This window comes from Haemaphysalis longicornis, unplaced genomic scaffold (assembly GCF_048455015.1).
Source record: "Haemaphysalis longicornis isolate Haplotype H1 unplaced genomic scaffold, Haemaphysalis longicornis Haplotype H1 scaffold_1, whole genome shotgun sequence".
Classification (NCBI taxonomy): Eukaryota; Metazoa; Arthropoda; class Arachnida; order Ixodida; family Ixodidae; genus Haemaphysalis; species Haemaphysalis longicornis.
In genome coordinates this window covers 346,205,162-346,231,622 of record NW_027526203.1, presented here as the reverse complement: position 1 = coordinate 346,231,622, position 26,461 = coordinate 346,205,162, and the positions used below count along the sequence as shown (strand labels likewise).

Here is a 26,461-nt window from a genome sequence, read left to right as displayed (position 1 = left end):
TTTCGAAATCTTAATGATTGTGACTACCAACTGATAAAACATGGCAGCAGTACACCATTGCCTGCGTAAAGGAGTCGCATAAGCTGCACCCTGTTTCAGCCTCAGGTGACGAAACTCCATGCTAGGCCAGAATTCGACAAACGAATGCTTAATGCTTCAGTACGAGCGGATAACTTACAATTTTTACGGTGGAAATTCGTTAATTGTCGTACCACAGGAAAAAAAAACACGGTTTTTAATTTTTATGACAACTGCGGCGTGAAATCTCGATAAACATAACCTGAAGAGGCCTGGAAAATCTGCTCCGTTAACCGGACATTTAGTTTTCCGATAAAACATCTTTGAAATGCTAAATGCTACCACAGACAGTGTTGCAGCCTCGTTTTAGCGAATGAAGGCCCTCAGACACAACTGATAGAAGACTAAAATTGCATTTCTGTTGCCTTTCATGTGCGTTCACATAAATTGTAGCTAATGTCAATGACAATCCCTGAATGGCGAAAAAAAAAGTCAACCTTTGTCTGTTTGAGCATCTGTCATTTCTTTCTGATGAAGACATCCATGGCCGCTAGTTGCGCAAAACTATTTCTGAAGCTTCCTTTTGTTCGACAAAGAATTCAGAGGTCTTGCAACAACGAGTCTATACCTACCGAACGCTCCCAACCCACCCGACTGTTTCGTTTATTTGGAGTGCAGAAATCTTTGTTCGGTTTAACCAGACTATCTTTACATAACCTAAACGCCAAGCCAAACAACTGAGTTGTCCCGTTCGAGCGGAAATTTAGTTGAAGCGGTTTCAATTTACCGGGCGACTCTACTGTATTTTATTTCGCAAGCCTACAAGCTTCGCTATTTTGAAGTTGTCTTGCGTGGTTTCAGCCAATCACAGGTTGGTGTACGCCCATGGAAACTCCCGGGGAATGCCGTTTGACAACTACCGCACTTGTTTCTCTTTTCCTAAGTATTCTGCTCAGCTAAACGCAGTTTTAATTGTGTTAAAGTCGACACGCTTGTTGCCGGCAGATGGAAATCTGAGCTCGGATGAAAGGAAGCATGGTGTGATTGAGTTATAGCGCGAGCAAACCACCATGGTCCTGTGTGGGTCTTTGCAAGGATCTATATTATACTTAGCAGCGCCCTTGCTAAACAAAAAAAAATACATAAATAGAAATATGCGAGTTCGGCGAAATCTGAAGACCAATAACTGTTCACTAAATATTTTAGCTGCGCGCTTTTCCTTTCGTACCGACGGACGACAAGAACGAATTTATCTAACCCACTGATCGAGATATACAGCTTTCGCTGTAAAAAAATACCTTAAATGTGAGTGTTTCATCAAACTTGGGTGCCAGCGTCCGCTTCTTCACGGTGCTCTGTTGAAAGGTGTCTTCATCTGGCAACAAGTAGGCACGGACAAAAGGATCCCGCGGAGTGTTAGTCAGACCGCGGCCTGCAGAGTAGCGTGAGAAAAGACAAATAAAAGCCTCACTTCGGCGAAAAATTGGGTTGCATCAAAACAGAACGTCGTTGGCATCCTTTACTTTTATTTCAGCTGACCAAAAAAAGGTATCTACGTTAATCTGTGTTTTGGGGTTTTTATTGGGGTTTTTATTCGCATCGGTGAAATATGAGGACAGGTGGCGTCTCTTACATTTGGTTCGTCAACGTTTGCTTCAATAAAACAATGCAAACGAGTTGAAAAGGCAACTAATGACATGCAGCTTTATTTATGCACGTCGAAATTCCCATTGCCACCCACCGCAACACCCTTACTAATGGCACGTAACTGTGAAGTGATGTGTACCGAAAGGGAGGCTTAGCGCAAAAAAAAAGACGAGACGGTGGCAGACGAGACAGACGCGACTGCCACCGTCTGCCACCGTCCTCGTCTTTTTTGCGCTAAGCCTCCTTTGAGTATGTACCAGCTAGCCCAACAGCATGTTCTATTGAAGTGCTGTATGATGATGAAGTTGAGGTTTAATGGCGCAGCAGCTATTCGGTTATAACGCGCCAAACACAAGGTAAGAAATAATTCAATGTACCAAATATGTTTGTATATTATCCCGCGCACCCAATCTTCTAAGTAAACACGCAAATATTTGTGGGCAACCCAGTGTACCTGGAAGGTATTTGGCCTTAATAATGTTGACACCGAGCTCCTGGGTGTCCGGCTTGTAGTTCAGGCTGAACCAAAGTCTGCCGTTGGTGCATCGTGGTACGGTGGAGTCCTCGTCGTCAGACCAGCTGTAGCTGTGTGCGGCAAAAGGGACGGAGAGAGACGAAAGAGCAATTGCTAATAGAATCGTTTTGACATCACACTACATGCGTAAATGGCTAAATGACTGTCTTGAGGTACTGTTATTTAAATGACGCGTCGCAGAGGGAGCAGTAACCGTGAAAACAACCTGTAATGTGCATTGGTCACAGAAAACCAGCCGTTAGTTGACACAAATACAAGACCGGAGGATTAAGCGAGCGAGATTTTCGAATTTTTCCCTCAACACTAATTGGAAAGGACTAAACTGCGACATAGGTTACAGAGCGGTGCTTTGCATTTAACGAGCCAGCGAGGCCTTCGCGCTCGCTTCGCCATTTGTAGGAGCATACGACTGCAGTGCTCGGGCATATATGCATAACAACTTTGGATGTTGCTTGTGAGAGAGTATAAAACTGGTGTTCTGTTGTTTGGCTTGGCCTGTCCCTTCCCCAGTCCAGACACCAAGTTTTTAGTTCTGAAAGGACACAAAGGGGCTCGGGGGGAACACCCATGCGTCCTTTCAGAATTCAAACTATGTGCCAGCAGGTATGAAAACAAGCGGACGAAAGAGTACTGCTTTTACACGAAGGTTTCCCCCTTAATGATAAATCGAGGGTAGAAAAAGCTCTCTCTCTCTCTCTCCTTGCCCGCCGTCTTCGCACACTCTCTTTCTCTTCCCACACATTAACCTAAGAATGCATGAAGTTTCAGAACACAGAAGTAAGTACACTGCTTAGCGTTTTCGCGTAGCCCTGCTCTCGGGGAGCGTTCGCCCGCAACAAAAAGACCGCCGGCCACATGTAATCCCAACACGATTCTGAATAATCCTGCGTAATAATGAAGACATTACCGCTCAAGAGTTGATTCATTGATATCTTTATCAGCCATTTAGCGAACGAAAGTTGCTACATCACAAATTTATTCCCCCGCAAGAGTGGAAAGGAGGCCGTAGCAACCTTGCGTAACGGCGTTCTGTACATAAACGTGAAGAGTGCTGCTGAGCGCAGTGAGGAGGCGCTATACCTTCGAATAAAGCCGTCCCCCAAACGATCCCTTCCAAGTTTATGGCGTTCAAACTCCTCGCAGGAAATGCCTACGCTTCGAACATCATTCGAACGTTTTTTTTCTTTCTTTTCAAAAGTACGCGGGCGAAGCCGGGGAAAAGTGCAAGTGTAGCACCTTAAACAGCAGCAGGTTAAAATGTGCTAACCACTGTTCCGGCTGTCGGACGTCTTGTTTACGATGAAACGTCACCAAAGTCTGCAACGACTCCCTGAGTTTTGCTTACCCAAGTAAGCAATAACGATGTGAATGCGTAACATTCAGGCAGATCGGTTGTAGTAGCTCTTGAATAATGGGGCGGAAATTCTGCGAGATGAATGTATATTTGACAATTGAACTACTGCATATGTACACAGCCGATATGGCGACCTTGGCCACAGACAAAAAACAACGGGCTCATGTACGCACGTGCGTTTGTGCGCATGTATATGTGTGCAGACAGAGCCACCTGTGATACATGCGTATGAGCTCGAATTGAGAAGCGTACAAAATAAACACCCAAGCTACGTTCGATCGGGCGTGTGATTATCTGTTATATATGTGGAGCATATCTTGGTGAATTAATGCTGGTTTTCGGGCCTTAGTTTTTGGTGTTGCTTCTCTAGCACCACTTTTCTGATGCCGAATTCAGCAAGCCAGTTTCAATTGGAGCGCATGATAGCGGAAAACGGCTGCGGCTAGTTGTACTCAGAACATAAATTACATTCACTATGTATAAATGTATAGAGAGGAAAATTTCATTGCACTGATTACTCAAGAAGTGTCGTCATAAGAAGCTTGACAGCGGCAATCATTTCCCTTTTCTCCCCGCGTTTCAGAATGCGTCCGCGAGTATACGTGCGAAAAGGAACCGTAAGCCTAATGCACCTATGCGTTAAGATTAATTGGACTACATTTAGCCGCCAAAATACCTGCCTAAGATCTACCTGTCTAATTTTGTTTATCTCAGCACGCTAAAATTCTATTAATAACAATTTGAAAGGGTTGTTGGTTTTGCTCCCTAAGGCTCGACGGCAAACGTATTGCTGTAGAAAAAAAAATTCGGCCCTTCTGCTCTTATGCACTCATCGTAAACACAAATCACATGACGTCCGATTGCTAAAACAAGCAATCAGCACGCAAAATTTCGTTAAGTCGGGCGGCGGCTGCCTGCACCGCTAAACGTTGAGACGATCGCAGACGACGACGACGACGACGACGACGATGGTGATGATGGTGATGATTAGAGGCCCTTCCTTTGTATCGGGACGTCGGTTGTCAGCAACCGACTTGCCCGTTTTATTCCACTTATTTGCCCTACCCTTAACTAACCGAATGGATTTTCCTCCCCATATCTCCCCCTCATTCCCTCCTTCGCGGTTTTAAACTCCCATTGCTCCCTCCCCCTTTTTCCCTCCCCCCGCTGCTCTGAATTCTCATCCGATTGATTACTCCTCGTATACGTACCAATCTCTTCCCTACTTTTTCTTCCACCACCACTCCAGCCGCCTCTTTGTCACCTCTACGGCCCTGAAGTTGAGGCTCCCCCTCACCCCAAATCCCAAAGCCTCCGTCAAGTTCGTTTCCATATCGCCCCGCCGCGGTCGTAACTCTGTACAGTCTATGACAACATGCTCTGTTGTTTCCCGGTCCCTGCCGCAGCATACACAAGTTTCATCATGTTGCCTGTAGATACCCGTGTATGCCCGTATTCTCAGACACCCCGTCGTGCTTCAAAGAGCAATGCACTGCCTCGCGTATTGCCACAGAAACCTTCCTTTCTCATCGTCCTTCGGGTAACAGCGCCCTCACTATTTGTAAGGCAGCAGGTTACGGTTGAAGTTTGGGCGAGTCGCTTTAACATGGCTCACACTACAGCGCAGAAAAAAAACACAGACAAGGACAAGAAAAGGACGTACGCAGCACTGACTTCCAGTTTAATGTTTACTAACGGAAACCCTTATACACATGTATAGAATATCGGAACAAGAAACGAAAACAGATTAAAAAAAAAAAAACGCAGCACGCTCACTCCGCCCGCTGTTGCCGTACTGCGCCAACGTGTTGGCGCACGTGTTGGCACAGAACGGCAAAGGCGCACTGATTTAGTGTGCTGCGTTTTTTTCTGTTCTTTATCTGTTTCTGCTTCTTATTGCGATATCCTATAGATGTATATAAAGGTTTCCGTGTTATTAAACGTGCAATTGGAAGTCAGCGCTGCGTATGTCCCTTTTTTGTCCTTGTCTGTGTTCTTTCTGCGCTGTAGTCTGAAGCATGTTTTCGGACCGCCGAGAAAGCCGGTTTACGGGGGGCACGTGGTAATAAGCGAGGGCTTGCCATGCTGTTTAGGATCGCTATAATCAAAACGAGACAAGAAACGCTTAATCGTCATCATCAACAGCCTATTTAGGTCCTCTGCAGGATGAAGGCCTGGGAGAAGTGTTTTCAGATTGTTATTTCGCCATGTAGAATTCAGTTATTACAACATTTTGAGCTTTCGGATCCAAAACTTTTTTTGTTTCTCTTTTTAATATTTGATGGCACGAAAGTCTCGGCATTATTAATTATATTAATAATGCGGAGACTTTTAATTATTAATTAAATTATAGCCCATAAAACATATTGAACATGTATGCAAAAGGAATCGCCCCGTTTACAAAGTGAGATACCAGCTCGAGGAAAACAAAGTCTCCGCCAGCGCTGACGTCGCCACAGACGTACACGTACGTATAAGCTAAGCATTTCCATTCCACGGACCGCTTTCCGAGACATCGATCACACTGACGCCATCTCCGTGACGCACTCGCAAACGCCCGCGCAACTCCTCTGCCGGACGGTGACCTTTGGTGCTCGCTCACTCAAAAACCTCCTACTTTCGAGAAGTGTGTCGTGAAGTGATTCGTCACGAAGGCGACCTATTGGCGCGTCCATCGCGCTCAGTGGGATCCGAGGCTTTTTCGCGTGTGTTTTGGACTGAAACGTATTTTAAAGCCTGGCGGGTCGTCGTCACACGATTGAAAAAACCACTGCAAGTGTTGCACATGTTCGAGGATGCCCCCTGAACTAGCGAAGCCGGAGTGCGGTGATCCGTACGTTATCAAGGCATACAAATCGCAGCACGCGACCCATGCCAATTGCGAGCTGGTGATACCTGCGCCTGCTAAATGAAGGGTTAAATAAATATCCAGCGCAGCAGCGCCTTCTATGCCTTATCCGGTATTTGGGAGACTTTGGAGCAGTTTCTAATAGCTCAGGCAATGCTACCAGCGAGATCAGTGTGTTGCGGCTCCCATATGACTTCTAGTGATTCGTGGCGTACTCAATTTTAATCATCCCAATGTACTTGAAAGGCCAATCGAACTAGGGGGCCCTGTTCCTCACGTGAAGTTTTCTGTCAATTAGCCCTCTTAACGGGGAGAGCTTTATGATTTGGTTATCAGTTGTATGACGTGCTTCCGATTGACAAAAAGATGTGTGCGCATTTACGAATTTTATGGTTCATTGCATTTAACGGCACTGACCTTAAAGTATATCTGATTTTTTAATTCCTTGTTGTACCGAATTCATGGCTGGCGTACGAAAACGAGGCGAGAAATACCGAAGGCGATGATGTACTCTCGGCTTGCTTTTCCACAAAATTACCGCGTTCGTAACGTATAAAGGCCATGATCACTTTTTGGTTGGCTGCGAAGTTGTAGCCTATTTTACGCCTTCGGCGATAAAGATTACTTTGCGCGTTAGCAACTTTTGTTTGCCCAAAGGCCATGCAGTTGTACTTTGGAGGAAGCTATCTTAGGTCGCCATTGTCGAAAATAAGTCGAGAGATGTCACGAGCCTTGGGCTCCATAAGTTCGCCGGCAATTCGCAGCAACGTCTTTTTCACGCGAGGGGATTTTTGAGATTGTTTACTTGCCAAATGAGTTGTAATTTGGGCAGCTTTAAAGATGGGTGAGCACTAGTCGTTATTGATGTGATGTAACATCTCCACAAGCAGTCCCTAACTTTCTGTTACAAAAAAGCCAACACGCTTCACACTACACTTGTGGATCTCACGAATCACAGCACCGACAATCACGGTACGAATGGTGTGCGTCTAGCAGCAGGCGGCAACGTGGCGATGGCAATAACTGTGAAAGTGATAGCGCAAACACAGCTTGGAAAACAACATTAGAACCGCGCGATTAAATGCGCTAATATCATGACAATAAAATAATGCATGCGGATAACAAGATTGTTTGGAATTCTTCAGTTCAGCACACGTTGTCTTTACACTTTAAGACAATCCCGTAGTTAAGCTTCACCAGAGTGCACAGGCGTGACCAATCCACGCAGCTAATAATTAAATGAAGGCGAAAGACGATGTCGAGCATACGATTTGACTTCGGAGTTCGGTCCGCGCTTTGGCATCACGCAATGCAAGCGTGACGTTGTGCATTGCGCACTGCCACAGCGCAGATTAGATTTTTAAGTCAAATCGCATGCACGTTGCTGTAATTTGACGAACTCGCTCCGTTGTCAGCATGGATTGGTCCCTAAGGGCTTTGTGGGCAAGCTGAACCACGGGATTGCCTCAGAGTGTAGCATTTTGGACGACGTTAAATTAAAAAATGTCCACGATGTTTCCCACAATGCACAGGGAAGGGCAGTCGCTGCGACCAAAGCGGTAAAATAGACCAATGAGGACACCCAGCACAATATTCGAGTCAAAAATGTGTCACTGTGACATTCGGCAATGCAAGCACAGCGGTTTGCATTGCGCGATATGTATCAAAGCGCAGGTTACATTTCCGAATCACATCTAATTTCGGGACCCTTTCTGTGTCAACTTTGCTCCCGCGGACGCATCGTGTGGTCATCAGGGCCATTGGGGAAGAGCAGATCAGCGGATATTTTTAAGGCGTAATGATCGGCTTGTTATACTAATGCTAATTTTAAATACAAAGATCAGCGTACTTTTCTTGGTATAAGCTTTGTTTTTTTTTATTCTTACGATGTGTGGCAGCTGCGTTTGTACGTGTGTGCAATATAAGGCAGCTTTATGGAATTTTTCACAAGGTGGGAGTTAAAGTGCACGGTGTTTCGTCAGAACTGTACCTGCACAGGTCGCCGATCGCTCATGTAAAAAATATGGCCAATTCAGAGAAAATTCACGAAGTGGAAAATAGGGCTCTGGCTGAGGAAAAGCTTTCCAGCATGAGACCTACAATTTCCGCGCAGGCAAACGAAAGCTGTTATTCTTTACTGACGTCACTGCGGAGACAAAATCAAAAAAGAGCACGAAAGATAAAAGCTGAACCCGTGTGCCCTTTCACGTTGTTGTTGTGTACGCGTTTTTTAAAAAAAGACATATGAGGCCTCCCTAATAAGGTTTTGTTCGAAAGGATAAGGCCGGGTTCAGACCGCTGCCGCAACTGTCGAAATACCTTTAAAGAATGACGTCATTTCACGTCACAGCCAACCGAGCTGCGTGACACACCGTTTTTTTTTTTTTTTTACGTCCATAGATCACGATACGTCTTTTGCGTCAGTAGCCTGAACATAGCCTAACAGTTGTCGAAGCTACATCTCGGCCATGAGACATTCCTTAACCGAGGGCTGCGAAGGATTTCCCATCCCCCGACGATCCTAAACAGAGGCCGAAATTCTAAAATAATGCGCGTTTACGGTTTTCGCCCCCATAAGAAAAAAGCTCCTCAGGGCACTAAAGTCTCTTTACGTATACTTCGAAGGCGAAAATATTATGGCTTCCCCTGGAGATATGTATCAAATACTTCTGTACTACTACATCGTGTTTGCGTTTCTTCGCTATAGTTTCTTCGTCTTCCATAGCAAATATTACTCCGACACTTCACACCACAGCTTCTCCGGAATAATCGGAGTTTTCCGTGGCTGACGTGCGCCTGTTTTGGTCACGTGCCGTCAGGTTCGTCTGTCACGCAATATGACGTCAGCGCCCCGCGCACAAGGCTAAATCTTATTGCTCCTCTGGCAACGTGCTGAGACGGGGCAGTGGTAACGCACTCGGCAAGTTCCTCTGGAGACGTGAGTTCAATTCCCGTACGAACTTTACGGGCTTTTTTCTCCCTAAAACGGTGGCCATTTTCTGTACCGGATGGAAATAATGCCGATTTTTCGCACGATAAGGTACTTCAGGCCTTTTTCGCCTTCAAAAATGAACACAAAATTACGGAAACCTGGTGCGGTACGTAATTGCAAGCGCGGAGACACGGCCGTGACGTCGTCCTCGACAAGCGTCTCAATGCGTTGGGGAGGCCCGTTGCGTTGACACGTACGGATCATCAAAGCACTCTGACGGGCTAGTTGGTCTGACATGATGGAAATAAAATTCCGCAAAAAAGGACGGGACGACAGAAGAAGACACACCACACAGCGCAGCTAGCAAACTGAGCTGATTTCCACGCTCATATGTACTACTATCAAGTAGACACGTGGAACTGGGAGAAGTTTAAAATACAAAACTAAAAAAAAAACGCACACTTTCACCATGACACAGATGCCATCTCCAACAGATTAGACCCCATCAAGAAACGCGGTATCCTTGCCCAACAACGATATACAGGGTGTCCCAGCTATCATGCACCAAGATTTAAAAAAAGAGTAAAGGCGTAACTCGAAGAAAACCTAGTGCATAATGTTTGCAGTACTGTGAAGAAGCGGAGAGTAATTTTTTCGTTAATGAGACTTAATTAACTAATTGTAATTAATTATCTAACTCGAGAAATACTGTCCTAATCACTAAAGTGTCAATGACGCACTTGTAGGTAACAACGAGGGGCATCTAACTGCGGTATTTTGAGCGATGAACTAATTGCGTAGTCATTTATTCTGACTGATAAAGGAAACCCGCGAAATATGAAAAATACCACGTGACGGCGCCTCCGCGCGGAAATTACTAAGGTAGCGCCATCTTTAGATCTCGCCGCCTTTCGCCCTCGCCCGCGCTCCTTTCCTCCTTCGTTTTTTGCCATTTTCTTTTTCGCCGGCGAACGCCGCGCGCCATTGGCCAACGGCCAGTGACGTAGTACTACCTCGTCCCCGCGTTGTTTGTTTTTTCTTCTCTTCGCCGCCACTGTCCATTTAAATTCGCCATTTTAGGCTCAGCTGCCTCGGAGCAGGCCTTAGCTCCATTCGATTCAGAAGGGGTGCACGGCAACGTTGCAGAGGAAGTTCTGTGGTGCCGGTGCAATGCAGCAGCGTGGTTCCGCGGTGCCGTGCATCACGGTTGCACCGTCAGTAGTAGCGCCCCTGCGTGTTTACAATCGAGCGAGGTGCAGGCATAGTCGTCTGCTAATCATCCTCGCCTGTCGTCCTCTACAACTGGATGTTTACGGCCATCTGGGTTGCGTCGTACGCATCAGCGGCGACGCAAAGTTTGACCCACACATCTTCGAGCTGGACGGACATTTTCACGCGGTCGCCGCAACTGCCGGTAGCCGCCTGCCAACCCGCAACGCCCGAACGCTCACGGCAGCGATTCGCTGCACCTCCTCCGTAGCAGGTGCAGCGGTTCTCTGCACCGCGGCGGTACCGCTGCAGCACCATAAGCAATCGAGCGACGAAGTGCACGGCACCATTCCTGCAGCGGCGAATCGAGCGCTTCGGTGCAGCGCACCGTGCAACGGTGCAGGCGTTGCAGGGAATCGAGTCTGAATCGAATGGAGCTCTTATCGAAGCCGCCAGCGTATAACAAGCGATAACAACCGAAGAGTCAGCTGCTCGTTTCAAACAAGTGTTGCGTCCGCGCCACTTTATGTATTTTCGCGATGCCGAGTTGTGCCTTCGGCTGCTCGAATAAGGTCAGCGCAGTCATGGCCAGCTCGGCTGTAGCAAGCTGTAATTTATCAAAGCCCACACATGAATCAATGTTAGCTGTACAGCATGAAAAGGATTCACAATTGCGCTTGTTAGCGTGCTTCTGGCCTTGGAATACGGTAATTATTATAGAATTGGGCGCTACAGCTAATTGTAAGCTGAGCGCATTCTTTAGCGCGTTCTTTGTTCCAGCCTTTTCCAGATGTGCCCGACAGGGCCGTACTCGAAGTAATTGTGAACGCCAATCGCACGAACATTGCTATGCCACGGATGCACTGCCAAAAGTACAGCCGTCTCGGGCGAGGCCAACGAGGAGACGCGAGAACTTTGACCTTGACAGCAGCTAGCCTATAACGACGTGAAGGTGACATATATTTTTGCAACAGCGTCAAAGCACCGTAAAGTGCACGAAATAAAGGTGGCATGAATGTCAGTAGGTAATGTGGGGCGCATACTGAGCGCTGCCTAATGATCTACAACTAACGCAAAAAACGCGAACGCAAAAAAGCCAGCGCAGCGCTCGAACTGCCGCGAACCAAGGTCACCGCGAACCATGCGCAAGCCCTCTGTGCAGCGCTTGCACGACCACAATTTAATCACGCAAATGCAAGAACGGAATTACTGTAACAGAGCAATTTGAAACGTCCACGTTCGATCCTTTCGCGTTCGCGAACTATCCTGAGCATGTCGCACACGTAAACAGGCACCGCGCTGTCCGTATGCGCCAGCGGCATCCATCCCGCAAATATCCCCTTCTAAACAAAAATATACAACAAAACAGTCTCACTTAATGCGTGTTGGTAAAACGGGGCTCTAGAAATACTATTAATGCTACCAAAGAGCGATTGCGGCGCGAAAACAAGAGCAAACTGCACGAAAAACTGCAGCGAGCGGCCCGAAGCGTTGCGAGGGCGTCTGCTCTGAGGAAGCCAACAAACATGGCGGCCCCGCCGCGGAGTTAAAGGGACCGCGGCGCCGCGGGTGAGGGGAGAGAAAAAAGAGGAGGGCAGCGGAGAAGGAGGGAGCAGTTGGCGCTACCTTAGTTATTTTAGGGACCTTAGCGCGCACCGTAAAGCAACGCCCTCAAACAGGCTGCCTCTGAGTTAGCCAGAATGAAATAGACAAAAGAAACAAAGAAGAAATCGCAACCGAGTTTGTTCCTTATCTGCACACGCGTCCCGCGAATCTTGCTGCCAGGCGGGTAAAGCTGGCTCAAAAATGTGTCTAAACACGAATGCCGCCATGATGCCACGCTGCAGTTGCCAGATCAGTAGTTTAAGATAAGGCTAACAATTTTTCTTAAAAATGAGGCACAAATTTAGGGCCCTAAGCTAAAATTAGGAAACTTTTATGGCAATAACTGAGTTTTTTTACGAGTTTGTATGCTTTTTATTAGTTTTCTTGAAGTATTCATGCTTGACGAACAAAAATAAATGAAATTATAAGCAAAAAGACGTCGGGCTGAGGCGCCAAATTCAGTTTCGGTATATTGTGAGGAGCGTCAGTCGTGTGGGGCTAATTTACAAATGTTCACTCTAACACGCCTTAGTGTCTGCTGTGTCACTTCGTTGCTTGCGAACGCTTGCGAAGACTGCCGACGATACGGAATAAAGCCGCCGCCGCCTATCTTCAAGGACACCTTCTCTACATGTCCGTAGTGGCTGCTGCCGATTTGAACTCGCCGTCAGCCGGTCATATCATGTTACGCGAAACATGTCTGGGCAGATCGGCTCCTTTTAATCGTATATGATTCGTAAATTAAAAACAAAAAAATGTACGAACCATTTTACCATGCCTAGCGTATAACTAGGCTCTTGTTTACGGGTGCTGTTATACTTTCACTGAACGGTTTTTTACTTGAGTCAGAGATAAAACAACCGCCAACTAATAATAATAAATGGTAACTTTATTTGCACGATAAGGTGGTTTTCTAGAGGAGGACAAGGCGAAGCCGAAAGGTAATCCCGAATGTAGGTGCAGAAATCTCCTCTATGGGTGTGTGCGATTGGTGCATGGAGCTCCTTCGATCGCTGAAACACGCAATCTGAAATTTTCGAGAATATATTTGATGCTTCGCATGACACAATTCTTAAATTCGGCGGATCAGCGACGTTGTTTAATTACGTATACTTGCACCTCTGCTCTCATATGGCCCATGTATATACCTGCACAGAGGAGGTGGGGGAGGAGTAAACTTCGTTCATGTGAAATGGGCACCCGTGTGGTGGGGCGTTAAGAAAAATTATTCTGTCCTTCCCTGGGTGCCTTCGCCAATGAACGGAAACGGCAACTTCTGTTCACGCCCAATTATCAGGACCACCCCGCCTGCAGGCGGTTTTGCCTGAAATGCCTGCGGGTTCGGCCGGAAATCTGTCTGTCAGCAGAGACCGCCTAGGAAGCATGTTGAGGTAACACACATATGCGCTTTCTTGGGTCGCGATGGGACCGTCATGTATTTTGTGCAAGGCGAAGTCGACGGAGGATATACGTCTCCCTTGAAAAGTAAATTAATTTGAGTGCACCTATAAATTGTTATTGCCGCTCATTAGTTCAATCGTAGTGGTTAATTTTGAAACAGCTGCCAAACATAACTATAGCAGGTGAATCAGACTGCCTAGCATGAGACTATCAATCGCTAATATAGAGTATTCAGACACTTAATGTGCATTGCATTTGGCAGTCATTAAGAAAGCCGACAATAAATTGAACTCTCAATTTTATTATTTGCGACAGTTACATCTGCACGTATCGGTTCAGCCAGGGCTATCTGGAGACGTTCTTCAGCTGTATACACTAGATAAAAGGAAGGAATGCGATATGCGAATGCGATACGCGATAGAACGAAGGAATTCGATATGTGTAGCAACCGGTGGCCACAAAGGTGCCACACCAGACCTTGTAAAATTTCCACGCTTCCATTCCAGCGTGCTCACAGCAACAAGGATGATGACGAAGTTGCATTACCGAAGCTGGGTTCCAGTAATGCTGTAGCTGATTATGAAAGTTCTGGCTAATGCTCATTCAGATTGTGGTCATCAGCATTCTTATTTTCATCAAAAATAATGGGCCATCGCAATGCCATCAGTCCGTGAATCAGAAGCAAAAATAAACACAGAAAAAGCAAGAGGGTCATATGTACAAGCAATTCTTATCCAACAAATTTTATTTCACCACCAGTAATACCACCAGACCTCTAGGGAAATTTGTGATGGTAAGAGCAAGGCTAAGATGACCTAATGTGCGACTTCAAAGAAAGGAAGAAACTGTAGAAGAAAGCTAGGGAGGTTAACCAAGGAAAGAAGAAGAAGAACTGTCCAGCTGGCTGTGCTACATGTGGAAATGGGAACAGTAAACTTGAAAGGAAAGGAAAGGACTGGCATAAAATAAAGGACGAAAAATTCGGGAGAAAAAAAAACATGGCGAGGAAATGGCCAGTACAAAAACAGCACCATGGACGAAAAAAAGATAGGCATAAAAGAAGCCGGCAAAATGACAAAATGTGCAAACGAAGGATGCTGCATGCTGGTAACACCCCTACACCACCTGTGACTGTTTTTCTCTCTTAATCACTGCAATCTGCTTCTTCAAGGCAAGAACTGATTTGGCTACTCCAGCTCCATCTTGTCTAAAACCACTGAAATATGTCTGATCTTCTGTGTACATAATGTAAATAGGGTACATAATTTTTAATTTTTTAATATTTCTCCTGAAGTGTCTGCTCCTTCGTGGAAGCTTTCGGGACTAACTGCCTCGTAGAATTGCATTTGCTTTGTTGATTTTTTGCTCTTTTATGCTGCCTCTGCTTGTATTTGTTTATTTCGTTCTTCTCCTCTTCTCCAGTGCTTAGGTTTTTTATCATGAAATTGTTTTTTCTTCAAAAAGGTTTTTTGGCTTTTAACCCTGTCTGTTTATTGGCTTTAAACCTGCCATAGCTTTGCTGGAATTAGTTAGTTCCTCACACAATTTTCCTCTTTCTTTATTCTGGGAGAGGGGGCATGAAATTTTAAAAGGTAAAGAGCCCTGCAGCGACTAATGAACACTTGCACTACTTTCTTTGTAGTTGGAAGTACTGAAAGCTATAGTTCCACAAACCCAGAATGGAAATGCGCGTTCTACATGATATCTTCTAGTCTCTGGTTTGCTTTTGTCGAGAGTTTGTTTAAGCTGCTATTAAATAGAATTATTGCGACCTAATGTAACCTGACAACATTAATCATGTACCTTGTGTGACGTCCCCAAGCATACAATCAATGACAAATCCTCTAAGCGTACCTAGAAAAATGGAAAATCTCTTGAGAGAGTTTCAGTAATATTAGGCTTGGGTATTTCACGGTTATTGAATCTAAGCTAATGCAAGGGCCACTACCAAAAAGTATTTCAACTGGAGAAAAAAGTTGACACACGTGCTGCAGGGGCCTCGTAGACAGGCACAGGAACAGGCAGAGAAAGCATGTTTGTTTAGCATAAAGTGCAGTCACAAATACGATTTCCATTTACATGCATTTCTTGGAAGCGTTGTCCAGTTCGAACTTCCATTCACTAGAAAAGCAAGTAGTTGTAAAGAGCACCTCAATAGATTGCGAAAACAATCAGCTGACGCATACAGGGGGGGGGGGGGGGGGAGGCGTGTGAAACATGCTAAAATAGCGCTGTACAGACGGGACAACAAAGAAAAGACTACACAGGACTAGCGCTGCATATCAACTGAACTCTTTTAGCACACACAAAATGATATATACAGAAACAGCTCATGCGCGAATACAGGGGAAGCCACCAGGAAAAAAATCAGGGGAAAAAAGCAATCAGGGGGAAGTGATTTCTTTTTAAAGGAAGCAGGAAAATAAATGGACTGGGGATATTAATAAGCTCTCATGGGAGCTCACCTGCATTTAACACAGTCCGCAAGCAGGAATAGTTGGGGAAATAGGATAGGAGAAAGAAAAGTAAAGATTAGAAAGGTGAGAGGAAAGAGTAGAGAAGAGTAGTTCCACTGTGGTCGATTCCGTCGCACACAACACACCACAAACACTGTTGGCTGGCGTAATGCTGCGTCCGGGAGACGAGAAACCTCGAAGGGAACAGTGAAGCGCGGAGGCGAGCATGGTGCGACGAAGAGCGAAGTCTGCGGCGGTCCCGACCGCTTTGGAGATGGGTACTGGGAAGGGGGGGGAGCTGGCACTCGACCGCCCACACCAGCAGAGCGAAAGCCAGACGACGTCCAACCGCCCGCGCTTGCAACGGGCCGCCGAAATGAAGCCCCTCCGAAGCACAGGAGCACGAAAAAACACGTCCGCTCAACTCCGAAGCGACGACCGAACTCCCCTGACGCACCCGCAAAAGCTACCTCTTCGAGCGTACGAAGTACCCGCTAATCTAGGCGCTACCCTTCTCAGTTGCGGAGAATGCAAAACTGCATCTAACGCGGCAGCATGGCACAAAAGTTCGCTACCTACCACAGGAAAAACTTCACACAACGTTTCTGCACAGCAAAGTTTTCACGGCGCACTCACAGCAACGGTGGCTGCCATGATGGAATGCGTTGGTTACTAGGTGAATACCGACTACTGCCGCCAACTCTAGCAGGCGAAAAGGCAGCGGGCAACGCTGTGAGGGTGGCATCATGTCAGCGCCCGGGTGTAGCACGGTTTCAATGCACGGGCTGGCCGGGCAGCTTTTGCTCTAGAGTCAGTAGTATTCTTCCATGCATGCTATTATCAAGGCGATGCGCTGTCTCTTCGGGCGGGTAACACGCGAAGCAGTTGCTTTCAATCAGCTTTGTTTGGGGACGCTGCTTTACAATGCGCGCGTAAGCGTCGTCACGTGGTATTTTTCATATTTCGCGGGTTTCCTTTATCAGTCAGAACAAATGAGTACGCAATTAGTTCGTCGCTGAAAATAGCGCAGTTAGATGCCCCTCGTGGTTACCTACAAGTGCCCCATTGACACTTTAGTGATTAGGACAGTATTTCTCGAGTTAGATAATTAATTACAATTAATTAATTAAGTGTCATTAACGAAAAAATTACTCTCCGCTTATTCACAGTACTGCAAACATTATGCACTAGGTTTTCTTCGAGTTACGCCCTTTCTCTTTTTTTAAATCTTGGTGCATGATAGCTGGGACACCCTGTATAGTGAAGCAACACTAATTCAAACATCACCCGTGCGCACAATTTCACCCGCCTCTATTATTTCCCGCGTGGGCGAGTCACGGCTCCTAGCGAGCACCTTAGTTTTTTTTTTAAAAAAAGGAGTACACTTACAATCACGGCAATGGATGCCCAGATGCCCGCTAATCGCGTTACGAACATTATTATTGTGCTCACGGAGTGTTATCATTATACATCTGCCTGTTTGGCCAATGTATACTTTTTTTTGCAGGGCAACGGAATCAAGTAAACCACTCCCTCCGTGCAGGCAACGAACTTACTTTGGTGCTTCGTGCGGATGCCGTGAGTTGCCCTACAGTGTCGGGAATTTTTTTCGAGCGTATCCTCAGTAACCACTGTAAGCCCCACACGCTGGCACGCCAGCGCGCTGGTAAGCGGCTACGTCGGCCATGGTCATGCAGCCACGCTCGGGGGAAGGGGGGGGGGGGGATTAATAATAAAACAACCAAAATTATTAAAAAATAAAAATGTTCTCGCTGTAAAACTACCACCGCTGCCGGCAATAGTGCGCGTAACGTCATGCTCAGTAGTACACTGCTTTATTCACTGAGCCACCGCTGTGGGTCATTATTAAGTACTGTTAAGTACTGTCATTATTAAGTATTATTAAATACTACTTTATGAATTACCCACAAATGAACGTCTCTCAGCCACGTTTCAGTTAGCTGCACTTCAGGACTTTATACGGCACAGCAATGTTTTTTTAATTACTTTATTGTTGTTTTTGTGACTTCATTTCATTACTTTTATTATTACTTAATATTATTATTATAGTTTTAGTACTTTACTGTTCTTTTTATTATTTGTTGTTCTTCTTTGTTACTGATATGCTATTACTTGATATGAATCATAGGATTACTTTCTTACTATTCAGTTATTTACAAAAAAGGCCCTTCTATGTCAATGAATGCCACCATTTCTTCACGAAACCAAAGGCGGTAAGACTATTGTGGACCTCTCCTGTACTTTATGAAGGGGGTCGTGAAGCCCCCTCTGCTGATGCTGCAGATCCCATGTTGTATCGCAGTGCCCATTTGAGTAATCTCCGCCAACAATAATTAACGTTAATGCCGCTAGTTAATTATTAACGAAGCCATCGCGTACCAACAGAGACACCTTTCTTTTCTTCTCCTACGCGTCGCTGTTAACGGCGTGAATGGTACCGCGACGCAGCCCACGACCGGCCTGGTGCTGGGCACGTATCACACAACTTCCGGTTTACGCTTTCATTGCGCAGGATGGTTGCCACACTTGTTGTGCGTGCAACGAAGTCAGCCTAGAATTACTTAGGCCGGGTGCTCCGGAATCGCGGTGATGAGTATGAACGCTGACCTCCCGGAGATCGGCAACTCTTTGCCGTGGACAAACACATTGTATGATATTCTGAGCCCTCGTGTTGAATTAAAGCGAAGTTTTCTGTGTCTCACTGATGGCGTATGTCGCGTCGAAAACGCACTGCAGAAAAGCGAACTTGATGATTGATGGCGGGGGGGGGGGGTGAAAGAAAATAAACGCTTCCCGTGGCCGAAGTCGAACCTGGGTCCCTCGAGTTGTGAAGGCGACGGTTATCCGATTGTGCCATTTTGGCACAGTCGAAGCAGTTTAGATTTGAGAGGGTTGCATGGGCGTGTAAAATTAGACAGAAAAATTATGCACCCCTCTTTCTAACGGCGACGATAGGTGAACGCGAAGCTTTGTTCGTGCGTCAGAGAATTCACGAAAATGTTACCAGTTCTGAGAAAACAGAGGCCGCCGTATTCCTGAACTAGCGATGAAGGGCGAAACCCCTGTCACAAGGAAAGATGAAATAGCAAATACGTTTAATTTTTACTTCTAGAGCATTTTTCCAAGGCCACAAAATTCGAGTCTCATGGCGGTATCAGGTCATTCCAACTTAATAAACATATTGTAACGTGGCGGCAGATGACACGAACCATGAGGTGATGAAGCGATGTATTTACACGACTATTTACAGGCAGTCATTCCGAGCCCGGGCTTGCTGCGCCCCGCACCCATCTTCTTCCTTGTCATCATTAGTGGTGGGCCTTGCTTGCGCGGGTATTGTCCTGTCCCGTGACATTACCTCCCCGGTCGATGAGGACCGTCCCGGTCGATGACGAGGCAAATTGGCGATTGAATGCGGATGAGACGAAAAATGCAGTGACGAATCACTTGCCGCCACGGATGAGGATGGCGACGTTGATCATGCCTGGCCCAGCAACAGCAACGGCGTCTGCCGTGACGAACCACCGAAGGTCCTCGAGCCACGTCGGACGGAAGGGCGGGGGAACACATCGTCGGCGTGTCTGGGTCGGCTCGTCTCAACTGGTCTTCGTTCGGGTCTTGCGGGCTGGGGACACGGGGCGGGGGACATCGTCTGGTTCTGGTCTCGACTGGGCTGGGGCGGCCCGGCGCGGCTTCGTTGCCCTTGGCGGCTGCGTCCACTTCGATGCGATGCGGTGCTGGGGCCAGGATGGGGATGACGAACCCGCACCTCCACCAAATGTAACGTGGCGGCAGATGACACGAACCATGAGGTGATGAAGCGATGTATTTACACGACTATTTACAGGCAGTCATTCCGAGCCCGGGCTTGCTGCGCCCCGCACCCATCTTCTTCCTTGTCATCATTAGTGGTGGGCCTTGCTTGCGCGGGTATTGTCCTGTCCCGTGACAATATCCTCAGAAGGGGTGATAGAGCTATTATTGCGGTTAGACTGGAAAAAACTGGCCTGACGGTATCCAAGCTGTTTATCTAGAGGGTATGCCGAAATACTGGCTGCATTTCTCGCAATAATATTTGATGTTTCGAGTAAAGGCTAGAGTATCCGACGCTTGGCTCCGGCATTCAGGAAATGAGTATCCGGCATTCAGGAAATGAAGCAGATTATTAGTTAGTATTTATCGGCCGATCTACCTTACGTGTATTTGTTGTAAATTTCTTGAACATATTTTTCTGAAATATTTGAATGCTTTTTTTGAACCAAATAATGTAATTCACAGCACGCAACTTAGCTTCCGACGAGGATTCCCTGCTACCACGCAATTATTAGCAACCGCTAACAACTCTCTCCAAAGTCCTGGACAGTGCTGGACGGGTAGATATCATTTTTATGGAATTTTCAAAGGCCTTTGACAAGGTCCCTCATTTAAAACGAATTAACAAAATGAAGGCTATTGACATACCTCCGGAAATTATTAAATGGGTCATAGCATATTCAACCAATAGAAAATGGTACGTAGATATGAACAGTTCCAACGCTGGTTATTTGGGGGGTGTTTTCTGGAGCTCCGCAAGGGTCACTTCTGGGGCCGGTATTATTTAATATATATATTAAAGAGCTAGTTAAAACTATCCAACCTGGCGTGTTTTTAAAGTTTTTTGCCGATGAATGCACAGTTTTTAATACCATAAATTCTATCTCGGACCAGCTTGACTTGTGTGAGAACATAAACTATATAATAGAATGGCGTAAACAGCGGGAAATGGTAATTACCCTCGATAAAACGGCGTTTTATGCCGCAGTAACAAAATCCGAAAATTAGAATGTGCTTATAATGTAGGCAGTTACACTTACAGGCAAGTAGACGAATACAAGTACTTGGGTATAACAATCACATCGAAACTTAGCTGGACAGAACATATTGGCGCATATGTCCTGCTTCCCGGAGAAAATTAGTATTTTTTAAAACGCAAATTTGGTCGTTCTTCTGGTTGACTGAAACTTGGAGCGTATAAAGCTATAGTTCGTCCTCCTCTTGAATACGCCAGCACTGTGTGGTGCATGGGTACAGTTGCTGATACGCAGAAAATGAAAAAAAAAAAAAACCAACGACAATTAGCTTCCCGATTTATATTATAACCGATATAGACATCGCGATTCGTCGTCGGCCATGCCGCAAGATGCGAATCTCGAAATTCTGGCTGATCGAAGGAACACCGCACGACTTGATTTTTCCCGCCTCTTACACTTTTCAAGATTAGGTTGGCATGCTCAAGATTACATAACAAATGACACAACCAAGGCTTCACGTGACAAACATAGTAACATCATTGCACCTATATTTTTTTTCCCCCAAAATCGTTTCTGATTGGGATGCTGTGCCCCATGATTCTCATATGGTTGACATGGCAAGGTAAAACTGTGTGAATAACTTGTTCTAGTTGCTTGGTCTGTATTTTGTCGCTTGTTTTTTACGAGTGTATTGTGAAATATGAATATATTTCCTACCGCAGTGCATGTAAACGGGATTTTTGAACTGTATTGCCCTCTCCTGCATCGGCCATACTTAGTCTGCAGTATGTGATAAATGAAAAAAAAAAGGAATAAATCAAATGGCGAAGGGTCAAAGTCAAGGACGCTGCGATCACAAAATCAAACTGCGCGGGTCAAAGTCAAAGCTCAGCGAGTCATAGCCCAAACCGTCTGCGAGTCAAAGTTCATCTTGGTGGAAAACAAAAGCGCTCAAAAAACAGAGACGAAGGAAGACGTAGACAGCACGCGCCGTGCTGTCTACGTCTTCCTTCGTCTTCCTTCCTTCCTTCCTACGTCTTCCTTCCAATTGGAACCAGCCAGGCCAAACATTTCAGGCCAAACCATGTTTGTTGGAGGTATGCGCCCCGCTCGACGAAAAGCCCGCTTCTGTTCCCGTCTGCCCACTCCAAAATCGTGAAACGGAGCATTGCCTTAGCTGCTTTAAAGGGCTCCCTTAAGAGGTCTTGCCCGCATGAAGTAGAGGTCAGTTTCGATTCGCAGGTTGTGAGGCTTTTGTCGGCAGGCTTTCCAGCTGCCTTGCTACGTGACTTAGCTGAGGTGTTGCTAGGGCAAATTCACAAACGCAGTGAAGCTGGATTGGTGAAGGACAGGCCGGCGAAAATCTCTGTCGTCCCCTATGTGCATGGGGTTTCCCACATGTTGAAAAAGGTAGCGGGACGCGCAGGGGTAGGAGTAGTGTTTTCTGCACCAAACAAACTGGATGGCCTTTGCAGGCGAGTGAACACAAATGAGCCAAAGGACACCTTTTGCGTGAAAGGCCAAACAAAACCTTGCGTAGAATGTAGGTGATGTGTTGTGTATGAAGTTTCTCTGTCCTGTGGGAAGACCTATATTGGTCAGACCGGTCGCTGTTTAAACGATCGTCTCCGCGAGCATGCAAACACACTAAAAACAGGCACTGGCAGCAACCTTGCCACACATTGTCACGGCCACGGGTGCTCGGCCATATGTTCCACGATACGCGTGTTGCACGATGACATAAGGGTCAGCGCGAGCGTGAAATCTGTGAAGCATACCTCATTCACAAGGCAGGAAGCGACTGCGTTAGTAAGCCTTCTGTTGAATTACGACGTAAGGAAATCCGCTATCTGGACTCGTAAAAAAACCAAGGTGCACTGTCCAGGATCGCCTTTCCTTGCCTCGCGCCTCTGGCCACGTGTTATATCGCTGCGCTGTATCATCATCGCTAACTTTTTGGCACGTGTATATACCTTGCGTTTTGTGTGTATTGTTGGATGAAAATCCTTTTTATCACGATTCTTTCTCGCCTCCCCCTTGGGTATATTTCGCAAGCCGCGGAACAAACCAACCGGTTGCTAGTCAGCGCCGTGTGTCGTCGTTCCTTGTCCCGTCTTTTTGCGCTGTTCTGAATGACAGTTCGCAAAGTCTAGTCCACTGACACCACGCTGCAGAGAAATGCAGAGAGCTATAGAGAAAAATAGGTTGATCTGGATAGATGTGTCTATCAGGCTGCGGAAAACCTGCCATTCGCGTTTCAGTGGTTTGAGCAAGCAGAGTCGAGCACTTTTTTTCGAGGTCGGTCATATGCTTCTGAACGCGCTTCACGCGCATGGAAACTTGAATATTGTCCCTGAATAGCGTTTTTCTGATATAGCACTCAGCTCTGCAGCGAACAGCGCAAAGACGTTCGTACTTCCAATGAACGGAGACCGCGGCTTTGGCAGTAGATGCCGTGTTAATGCTGCGTTAGCCCGCCGAATAGTCACTGGTAGCTCTTCATTTGTCGATAGAGCATCAGCGCCGCTATCTAATAAATTTTGGAATGTAGCCCAGTTCCCACTGGATAGTTTCAGCTCATAGTGCGATCCACAACCTCCCTAAATCTTCCTAAATCTCCCTGTTTGTATACCTGGTCGCTGCCAAAGCTTTCAATATCAAAGTGCCAGGACACAAGAGGCCAGCAGGGAAGCAGACGCCTTACTGACATCCAATGTACTTGTGGCGTTGCGCGGAAGAAAGTGGGAAAACCAGAAAACCCGCCCAATCCTGCTCGATGCGAACACGGAGTATACGGCTTCCTTTGGCGTAGTGTTTGTTCCGCCGCAAACTTGGTGGTGTGCGTAAAGTCCTTGTTTTAGAAAGTGCGGTGGAAATGTAGCGCCAAAATGGCCTGCAAATATCTAACTCAGCACCCTGTGTGCGTGTGCAAAACGGACGCTTACAGAGTGCAAGCATGCAATAAAGCAGTGGTTCTCATGCATGGATGTTACATAAATCCTTCCTGGGCTTCCAAGTCGGCTGGGGACCCTGTGGTGAAGAATGTGTGTCATATAGTTGAACAATTCACTTTTGCAGCTGAAGCTCCATGCGGACCTTTTGAGGGCCTGCAGGACTCCCGCACATCTGCATTCTCGTGGAAAGAGCAGACTTTAATGCACATGCTCTGCGAAGAAGTCGAATGTACTTGCCATGTGGCAAGGCCACTTTTTTGCATTGCCGGCCAGATTCGGGAAATGGGGGAGAGAGTTTCGCGGAGAGATTCGCAAACCCCTGAAATGGCGTCTCGGACTTCTTAACGCACGTATACTACACTTAAGAACAGCTTCTATGAACTATTAATATCAGGCGTGATCATGTTGTGGTTTCCACTAGAGTCACACATACAACTAGTTGTGAAGAACAGAACGCTGCTGAAGAGGGGGCGCAACAAAATGAGAACAAACACGCGCCACCAAGCAGATCGTCTAAGGCGTTGCGCTGCTGAGCACGAGGTCGCGGGTTCGATTCCCGGCCGCGGCGGCCGCTTTTCTGATGGAGGCGAAAAGCAAAAACGCCCGTGTGTACGAGATTTCGGCGCACGTTAAAGATCCCCAGGTGGTCAAAATTAATCCGGAGCCCTCCACTACGGCGCGCCTCATCGCCTGCGCTGCGTCGGCGCGTTAAACCCTTCAATCAATCAATCAAACTAAGCAGATCGTTACCGGTCAAAGAGGTCGAAATCAGGTCTGCAGAGACGTTAAATACTGCGGCTCGCACAGTACGCTTTGAAACAGCGCGCCGCAAATGCCGGTGTAGTGGCAGAATTCGGCCTTTGAGCCGAAATGGTCATCGGATCGTACAAGAGGGGGTTCAGATAAAGATCGCCTAATCAGCGAGTGTCTCGGGTCTCAGCAATGGGCTCAGTAGTGCTGTGAGGAGTAATTTCGGCTCTTTTGCTGAACAGTACGTGGGTAATCGCACTTGAAAAAAAAAAAATCTGAGCCCAACATGCCCGCGCGTCTACAGCGCCCCATGCACACTCATGAGGTCAAACTGTCCTCATTTATTGTTTGTTCTTCGGGTTGAGATGAAAGGAACGATGGGAAATATGTGTAGGGAACGATGCTGAAGTTAGGTAAGGTCAATAAACCCATTTTAAAGCGAAGCTTTAGTGTCCTCACTGATGCTGGTGTCCGCCAATACGCCCTGCAGGAAAGCCAGCTTTCTCTGACAATGGTGATGAATGATTGTGGGTGAAGTAAAAAAAAAAAAAAAAACCCTTTCCGTGACCGGAATCGAACCTGAGTCCCTCGCGTTACAAAGCCTGCTTCTATCCTATTGCTTCATTTCGACATGGTCGAAGTGAACGCCAAGCAGCAGGTACCGATTCGCGCCGTACACTTCAAACTGAAACGTTAGGCCTACGGACTGCGCACCCGAGAGCTGCTGTGGGCATTCTAGAAAAGTGGTGCGTATCTCCAGAGTAGCACATACTCGCAGTGTGGGATTGGCCAACCAAATAATCCCTTACGAGAAAACTTCGCGTTTAACTATCGTCGTCGTTAGGCGGATCCGGGGTGCATGATTTTTTATGCTTACCAGTACCGCCTCAACAAACTTCTTCAAAATTCAGGTAGTAGTCGTGGACGTGCTTTCAATAATCTGCGCCATGTTGTACCCATCTCGCTTTTTATAATTCCCATTTTACCTTTAGGGCAGCTCGCGAATTCTCAACCAAAACAATCAGTATTTCTATAGATTTAAAATTTCTATAGATGAGAACTACCTCATTGCATGTTTGGGAAAGCAGCCTGCACCGAGCGCCAATAGTCGGTTTTACTTAAAGCGCTACAGCATTCTTTAACCCCCACCTCAAGAGAGTGAGTTTCCCCCAGGCGGCGTTGCATAAAATTGGCCCCGGATAGATAAAAATAATAGCAAAACCCTATCACTACTGCGTCTGTGAGTGGTAGACCGCACGATTCGATATGACCGAAAGGGTTAGTTTCTTAACGAGAGTAATGTGGCAGAGCGTCAATGTAGCGCAAATACTACACCTATTCGGCGCGATAGTTGTGAGACCTTCTCATCAAGCTCATTTTGCTCGGAGACACATAATTCGTATGAAGAAAAGAACCAAGACTGCATGCGCTTGTTTTAATTCGATGTCATTATTACGCTTCCTCTCAAAATTTTAAAACCCACGCACCGATCGAGACCAACCATAAAGATGAAGTTTAGTGCATCACAAGAAATTTAAACGCATTAGATTGCGTGGGTTGAGACCACGCGAATTTCCCATCGTTTTGCTTTTGTGACTAACAATAACAACGCTCGCGACGGGACGCACGAACAGCTCGTACAACCTTGGCGCGCGCACCGGGCCCGACACGCCGTTCAGGACAGAGCCTAATCCCGCTATATACTTCCTGTTCAAAATGTTCAAGATGAGATTTGTCGCGCTCAATCTACACCTGGGGCACGGGCGAGGCATAGTTTAAGGACTACGAAATATTGTAGTCACGTGCGTTTTTACAGAGAAGCTGTAGGGCAAGCCTTCTAGCGAGCAAAAAACCATCCAAAGTATGGAGTGCGCATGTGCGAAAGAAACCGAGGAACGACGCCGCGAGCCGCGGCGGGAATGCGACCGTCATCGCCGCGTC

At 46.6% G+C, this 26,461-nt stretch overlaps 1 protein-coding gene across 2 annotated transcripts in view; it reads right to left on the bottom strand.

Moving 5' to 3' along the window:
- The window catches only part of LOC144153554 (synaptotagmin-15-like), a 168,658-nt gene that overhangs the window by 15,595 nt on the left and 126,602 nt on the right, over positions 1-26,461 (bottom strand). For both annotated transcript variants that reach the window (XM_077685179.1, XM_077685183.1), the window contains 2 exons: positions 2,120-2,250; positions 1,317-1,450 (listed from right to left, as the gene is read on the bottom strand). In XM_077685179.1, coding sequence (XP_077541305.1) covers positions 1,317-1,450; positions 2,120-2,250 — 265 coding nt within the window. The remainder of the gene's footprint in view (positions 1-1,316; positions 1,451-2,119; positions 2,251-26,461) is intronic.